The following is an 8,583-nucleotide window of genomic DNA, read 5'->3' as shown; positions in this document are numbered from 1 at the left end:
TAAATCAAAGCCCTATCTCCACTGAGTAAAAATCTTTTTAAATTTTGAAAATCCATTGATATATAACAAAGTTATGCAGTTTCAAAGATGTCATTTATTTGGGTGACTCACAAAGAGAAAAAAATATGGAAAATATGGGACGCTTTTTCGGCGTTTTATTCTGGTTTGTGCCTGTAACTCGCTTAATACGTGGAATTAGATATTAAAACTTGGCAATTTTATGGCAAAATTATCAGAAAATATGATGAAAACATCAGAAGAGTTCTAACTTGTATAGTTTTAGAGCTGTATGGCTAGGGACAACTATAAATTTGTTATAAAATATACATAATATTGATCATTTGGAATTTTTCCGAAGTGTAATCTTGTGTCTACAACCCATACAAATGACACGAAAAATGCCTGCTGAATTATTATCAATCAGTCCCGTGAGACCATGTCTTACGTTAGTTCTAGTATTTATTTGAGAGAGAGAGAGAGAGAGAGAGAGAGAGAGAGAGGAGAGGAGGAGAGAGAGAGAGGAGAGAGAGAGAGAGAGAGAGAGAGAGAGAGAGAGAGAGAGAGAGAGAATGTGTTAATCTACTATCCCTATCACATAACAATGAAACATTACCTTAATTTTTTAAAAAGCGCTCGAGGATTTGTGTCATCCGCCGTCGCGAACAAGGTTGCCAGATGGCCACGTGTGTGGCCAAATATATAATTTTGTTTCTTTTTTTACATTTTATTCATCTATGTTTGTCTCAGTGACATTTATCCTAGTCTATTCAATTTTCTGTTTGTTAAAATTTAGTTCATTTTAATTGGCCCAGTCTTAATATTGAAAGCCATGTGATTTTCTATTTAGCCACTTTTGAAGTCGAATTTGGTCAGGTTAAAGTCTAGCCATCTGGCAGCCTTGCCTCGCTCACGTCATTTTCGTGTCGTGCGATGGTGGAGCAAAATGGCCATCTCCATATTTTCACTCATTGAAATGCAAATTGGGTTGATGTTTTGTGAGAATACGGGAAAAGTACTTATCATAATCAAATGAAATTTGAAATATAAATAGAAGAAATGTGCATATATAACCTTATGAGCGACAAAATCTCTCCTCTTTGTAGTTTTAGAAATATTGTACTCCAAAGAGTAAAAATCTATTTTTAACGGTCTTCTGGTAATCTTACGAGTTTTGTCGCTTGACATAATCTAAAATGACCTCTTTTCTAACTGTGTGCCAACTTTCAGTCATATTCAATTATAAACAGCGTCGTAATTAATTTTTAAATATAGCATGTACAAAACGGCTTCGTCCCATATTTTGTCGCGAATTTGGGCACTTCGTGAGCAAAAAAGAGGCCCAAAGATTTGTGTGGGATAGTCAATGCTAATTTCTAGATTGTGATTATTTTGTGTTGTGAAGTTGATGTTAATAAGTGTAAATTTCTTGGATTTCATTGTGGCAAATCAATCTGTTCAATGTACATAAACTGTGGTAATGAATCGGATGATTAAAAGGTAGTCTGCTCTCCTACATCTTTCAAGACACTGTTACAATATCAATGATGTTTGTTGTTTTGTTTTTAAGGGTTTTATGGCGCTTGCAAGACATTTAGGTCACATCAGCGCCAGTAAAAAGGAAGAAAATTGGATAGTAAAGGGATTATAGAATTACAATTAAAAGGACTTGAGGAAAAAGTAAGACAAAGGGGGATTGGTTCAAATAGAGAACAGATATAGATTCCAAGAGATTCCATCAATTTACTTAATCACTTAAAAGTCTCACCCAGACACCAGCACAAGTCCCCACTAAGAGGAATACACTCAAATGCTTACATTATACATTCAAAATAACAAATATAACAATGCATAGCAGAGAGATGATTTACAGGGAAAAAAATATCATCTCCCAAAATAATAATTATGCATTTGACTGTTTCCCTCCCAACTAAGCACTACAACCCAGGCCAAGGCAAAAACTAGAATTACAATTAAAGCATCCAAGAAAAAGTAAGACAAAGGGGAACTGGGAACAAATAGGGATCAGATGTAGGTTCCAAGAGCATACCATCAATGTACTTAGTTTGAAATCACCAATAAGTCTCATCTGGACACCAGCACAAGTCCCCACTAAGAGGAATACACTCAAATGCTTACATTATACATTCAAAATAACAAATATAACAATACATAGCAGAGAGATGATTTACAGGGAAAAAAATATCATCTCCCAAAATAATAACTATGCATTTGACTGTGTCCCTGACAACTAAGCACTACAACCCAGGCCAAGGCAAAAACTAGAATTACAATTAAAGCATCCAAGAAAAAGTAAGACAAAGGGGAACTGGGAACAAATAGGGATCACATGTAGGTTCCAAGAGCATACCATCAATGTACTTAGTTTGAAATCACCAATAAGTCTCATCTGGACACAAGCACGGTCCCCACTAAGAGGAATACACTCAAATGCTTACATTATAAATTCAAAATAACTAATATAATAATACATAACAGAGAGATGATTTACACGGAAAAAAAATATCATCTCCCAAAACAATGACTATGCATTTGACTGTTTCCCTCCCAGCCAGGATAAAACCAAGTAATCTCATTCCAAGACAAAGACAGAAAGCAAATTGGAAAACAGATATATGGGGATAGAAGAGTCAGTAAGTGTCACCCTGCCCACTATGGGAGGCCAGGAACCTCACCCAAACAATTCAATATCAATGATGATGATAAAGATGATGAGGATGATGATGATGGAGAAGAAGACGAAGACAATAATTATGATAACGATGATGAAGAGGACAATGACGACAACGATAACCAAATGACAATGAAGACTTAGGTGACAGAACATTCTGTTTCGACTTACCTGCCAAGACTATTAATAGGGTTTGCAGTTGAATTATCAAATACCTCCACATAGTTACTGCAACCATCTGCTGTCCTACCAATAAATAGAATGCTATGGAAACTAAACTTGATTTTCAGGCCTGGGTCAACCATGATATGCCACGTGCAGGTGTAACCAGAAAGAACAGCATTGGGATAGCCAGGGCTCTGAATATAATCAGACCTTGAGACTAAAACTCCTCCACAGTTAGGGATCTCTGTAACCAAAAAAAAAAAGAAAAAAAGAATAAATAAATAATTTTTTTTTAAATATGTAAATCAGTGCAATAATAATAATAATAATAATAATAATAATAATAATAATAATAATAATAATAATAATAATAATAATAATAATAATAATAATAATAATAATAATAATAATAATAATAATAATAATATAATAATAACAATATTAATAATAATGATAAGCATACTTATACACCTTTCGTCCAAACCTCGAAACATTTACTAGACATTGTTTACACAGAGTACAATAACACTGCGAGGAGAAATCAACCAATATCAAAACAGAAGTAGCATGAACAAGGCATTAATAGAAAATAAATAACATTAATACATAATAATAATAATAATAATAATAATAATAATAATAATAATAATAATAATAATAATAATAATAATAATAATAATAATAGATCTTTATTGTTCATAAATATGGCAATTTGTTATTTAGCACTTGTTATAACTTTATATGATAATTATCATATTCAACAGATATTTCACTTCGGTCAATCAATTTATCAATAAAAAATCAGTCATAATTACATTGATACATAAGTCATTTAATATACACTTAAAAGTTCCATCAAGTAAGTATTTAGTGAAAAGATATGTTTTTGGACCTTTTTTTAAAAACATTTCATGAGACCTATCACCAAAGTATTCAAGTTTAGTTTGAGGAGATGATAACATTTTAAGTCATGAGATCTAAGACTTCTCAGAGATACATGCGGTTGAAGTAATGTTTGAATGTAGAGGCGGACTAAGATTCAAATACACCAAAGTAGACAAGGGCTATTTTGTACTCAATTCTAGCCCTGACGAATGTACTTGTATTAATGTAATAAGATTTTCCCAAGACTAACCTCGCCACACAATTCTGCTCTCTCTGGAGTTTAGTTATTTTGTGATTGGGTATGCAGCGATCAGTGAATTGCAGTGGTTGAGGCGTGACAAAATCAAAGTAGAGACAATTATCTTCAATGCATTGAAAAGTAAAAATGACCTCATCTGAGATATTCTACAAAGCTCATAATACATGATTTTAAAATCATTGTCTATGAGGTGATCCATAGACAAAGAACTGTCCAGAATGACGCCCACATGTTTAGTCTGTATGACACAGAGTCAAGATTATATTTGGAAAAAATATTTTTAAAAAAACAAAATCAAACATAATTTCTAAATGGAGATTGGATCTTATAAAAGTTATGAACTAAAGTGCTACAATTCAACCACAAAGTTAAATCCGCTTCTTTTTCTTCATTCCCCCTCATATTGTCTTCATGTTTAAATGTCCAGTTATTGAAGAAATGCCATTGTCTTCCTCAGCTCAGTCAGGGGCCCATACAGTTTGGTCTACAGAGATATGGTACCAGGCTAAAATTCCTCTCTTGCTGTTGCATACTTTGGGCAGATCTGAACTTTTAAAAGAATTTTAAATTGCCAAATGTCAGACAAACCTCCTAATATACTACCTGCAAATTCAATTCCACCTATCAATTGTGAGAAATCCTGCTAAAAAGTGGAAAGGTAACTGGTCCTGACATTTCACTGGCTGAATCAATAAAAACAGATCTTGTTACGTCAACTAAAATCCTCTTCTAGCTCTTTGAAAAGATATGAAAACAAGACCAAGTACCAAAAGACTGGAAGGAGGGCCTCATGATAAAGCTACCAAAGAAAGGGAATTTACAGACTGCAAAAACTACAGAGGAATAATATTGCTATCTGTCCCCGGAAAAGTTATCAATGGGATTCTTCTTGAAAGAATGAGATCAGCAGTGGACGCCAGATTGTGCATTGACATATTGCCACTTTGCGCATCATCATAGCAGTCACTGGAGTGGAATACATCACAGTAGATAAACCGTATTGACTATGAAAAGGCGTTTGATAACTTTGATCAAAATATCCTCTGAAAATTTCTAAGCCACTATGGTATCCCTATTAAGATTATTTTGCTAATCTAGAAATCTTACCAGGGAATGGTATGTAGAGTCTTACTTGGTGGACAGTAATCCAGAAAGTTTTGAAGTTACAACTGGAGTTCACCAGGGTTTTTGCTTTCTCCATTCCTTTTTATCATCGCCAGTAATTAGATAATGAGAATCTCAACAACAGGAAAACATTTTCTTAAATGATTCCTAGATAACTTGAATTCATTGCAGAAAAAAACATTTTACAACTTATTGGTTCTGAAATATCTAAGAATCTTAGTTTGAGGGGTGGAAAAAGGGTATTCTTTTATGGCTATGGATTTAATCAATTTGTTATTTTTACTGCACATTAACGCAAGCGGGTAATAATAAATTGCATGCTAAAAATAACTTTTAATAAAGCCAAAGCCATAAGAAATCCTTCATTATTAATTTGACCAAGATTTACCTATTTCTTCAGATATATAGCTGCCCATGTTGGGTCCATATGAGTTGGGGATGGAGTCAAAGGTCACTTTGATGAGCATTGTATTTCCAGTTGACCAGTAATAATCTCTTCCAATGTTGCCACCACATATCCTTTCTCCTATTTGGATTGAGCTTTCAGTTTCACCGTCAAAAATCTGAAAATCCATGGTGATATTGATTAACTAAATGGCAATCATCCCACATCATTATCATCATCATTAAAGACAACAAGAACGACGCAGGAACAAAAGCAGAAGCACCATAATTATCATCATCTTCTACTCCTCTCCCTACCCCCCCCCCCCCCTCCACTCCTCCTATTCTTCTTCTTCTTATCATTATTATACAGTCATTCTATATATATCTATAGTCATTCGTCATTTTATAGTCATATAATAGTATATAGTCATTTTTGCTCAATACTTTTTACAACTTTTTAAAAGCAATTAAGAGAGATTCAGCATCACATCCTTTCTAACCTCAATATAGTCGCCTCCACTACAACTTTCATCAGATCCACCAATATCCAATTGTTGAAATTGAAACCGAATTCGAGAGTTCTCTGCTACTTGTATCATGCTTTGGCAAACAGTCGACGTGTATTCTGTGTTGAACACAATATTTCCAGTTGGTTCTGTGTGGACAGAGCTGCAACCTGGAAAGTAGAGTAAAACATATTTTAGCAAACATTTTGCAAACAATCAAACAAACAAAGAATGCCTGATTATATCTTTTATATCTAACGGTTGTGTGCGTTAAATGTACTATGGAGCATTTCACCTGTCTATGCATTCCTCCTGCATGTCTGTATTCCTTGCCTCCCGTTGGGATCCATTGTTGGTCATTTTCACCTGAATTACACGCCAAACCTGATTTGAGATTTGGTTGTTGTTAAGAGTCGGGGTCAATATAGCTCAGTTGATAGAACACTCCAGTCACAAGCAATTGGACCAGTATAGATACCAAGTAAAGTCAATTTTCACGACTCCCAGTGTCCACCCTGCAGTGATTGGGTAGCTGGGTCTTTCAGATCTGGTGGAAAGTTCTTTCCAACAGACAAGAATCTTATCTAAATGGTATCAGGCAATTGCTATTGATTGCTTAATGCTATAGAAATTGGAATAAACTCCAGCTCCTTTGTCCTTATGGCTCTGAAGGACAACACTTTTTTAGTGTTTAGAGTTAATCATGCCAATAGATTTAATAAGAAGTTGTTCAACTAACAATCTTCTGTGTGCAAAGTTCCTCTTAAAGTCAAGATAGAAAAGGCTACGCTAATATCTGCATGATATATTATGAAGTAAAGGGCAATGGGTTTAATAGAGAAAATAAAAGCTTTATATGCTAAATCTACAAATTGAAAGTATGATCTATTTCTAGCATTTGATGATGATTTACATTAAATCAAAGCAAGTTGAAAATTTGATCTAGATTTCTATGTTGAAGAAAATAATTAGTAATTTACTCAATTCTTCCTCAAAAGCTTAATATTTTAGTTATCCACAACAGAATTGAAGGGGCAGATGGCAGATGGCTCAGTGTGCTGCAATTTTCAACATTCGAGACAAAGAGAAGTACATTTATTTATGTTTATATAAAATACATCAATTTAATAGGCTATTGTTGTGTGAAGTATATCACAGCTTAAAGTATGAATTTGTTACTAAACTGAGATCCATACAAATAGACATCAACTCCCCAACAGGCCAGGATTCAATTGTTATAGCATGCTGTGAAATAGCATACTGATAGAGATGTGAGAACAAGAGAATCAACTTGTTTGGATTTTTAAAAATTTACTAAATAATCTATATTCATTATTATTTTCAAACTTATTTAGACACTGAATTCAATTTTCATGGTCCTGATCATCCCATCGTATACGAGTGGACCTTATATCAATAGATAACATTACTACAATATAAAACTCACCAACAGACCAGGAGGCAGCAAACCCAGATCCTGTTACAGAGTAGTCAGTTCTGAAGGTGACCGTCATGACGTTACTGTTCACAGAGATAGGGGCTGGAAGGGTTGATCCACAAACGCTTCTTACGAGCAAATCCGCACCGCTATAAACCTAATTCAGAAATGTGAGTGGAATTAATACGTCTACTACTACTACTACTACTACTACTACTACTACTACTACTACTACTACTCCTACTACTACTACCACGGTGTCTAATCTTACTTTAATGTCGAAAATTATCAAAAAAGTGGTTGCACATCGTATTCATGAACATCTACAAGATAATAAATTATATTTTATTTTCCTATCTGCTCACAGACCAGGTCACAGCACTGAAAGTTCACTTGTGCGTGTACATAATGATATTGTTAATTACTTGGTTTAGAAAAAGTGTTATTCTTGTACTTCTTGAACTACGTGCGGCCATTGATACCATTGACCAACATTTTCTTTTTAGCCAGATTAAAAAGTGTATATGGAATCGATGGGGCAATCTTAAATTGGTTTTATTCTTATCTGAGTGGTAGCGGGCAGTTTGTCAGAATAAATCACAAACATGTCTTTGATACTGTTCCTTTATCATTTGGCATTCCACAAGGATCAGTCTTAGGGCCTCTTTTATTCACAATGTACATACACTGCACCTCTGAATGATGCCATTATCTCTTTTTCTACTGGTTTTCATTTTTACGCTGATGATACACAACTTTACTTTCCTATTGACTCGTGTGATTAGCACGAAGTTATTCAAAGATTGGAGGCGTGTCTCATTGCTGTTAAAGACAGGATGACAATTAACAAATTAAAATTTAACAATGAAAAAACTGAAATACTAAATGTTTATTTGAAGAGAACCACCAGTGCAAGATCCATGCTGGATATTGATATAACAAAATTATTAGTATTTTCTCTTATACTTAGTAGACTAGATTATTGCAATGCTCTTTTATCTGGTTGCCCCAAGTATTCTATCGATAGACTGCAGAAGACATAAAATAAGGCAGCCAGACTTCTTAATTTTTCAAAAACTTAAGAGAGAACATTACTTCTCTACACGACCTGTTCACTACAGAATCCTGC

At 34.1% G+C, this 8,583-nt stretch overlaps 1 protein-coding gene across 3 annotated transcripts in view; it reads right to left on the bottom strand.

The window, feature by feature from the left end:
* LOC144958147 (cubilin-like) overlaps positions 1-8,583 on the bottom strand; it is a 232,482-nt gene that overhangs the window by 164,306 nt on the left and 59,593 nt on the right. For all 3 annotated transcript variants that reach the window (XM_078889900.1, XM_078889901.1, XM_078889902.1), the window contains 4 exons: positions 7,464-7,611; positions 6,011-6,186; positions 5,512-5,686; positions 2,861-3,098 (listed from right to left, as the gene is read on the bottom strand). In XM_078889900.1, the coding sequence (XP_078746026.1) occupies positions 2,861-3,098; positions 5,512-5,686; positions 6,011-6,186; positions 7,464-7,611 (737 nt within the window). The remainder of the gene's footprint in view (positions 1-2,860; positions 3,099-5,511; positions 5,687-6,010; positions 6,187-7,463; positions 7,612-8,583) is intronic.

This window comes from Berghia stephanieae, chromosome 12 (genome assembly GCF_034508935.2).
Source record: "Berghia stephanieae isolate SIO BIC M18660-M18661 chromosome 12, UCSD_Bste_1.3, whole genome shotgun sequence".
In the NCBI taxonomy this organism is placed as follows: domain Eukaryota; kingdom Metazoa; phylum Mollusca; class Gastropoda; order Nudibranchia; family Aeolidiidae; genus Berghia; species Berghia stephanieae.
The sequence above is the reverse complement of the archived record's forward strand: the minus strand, read 5'-3'. Positions and strand labels throughout refer to the sequence as shown.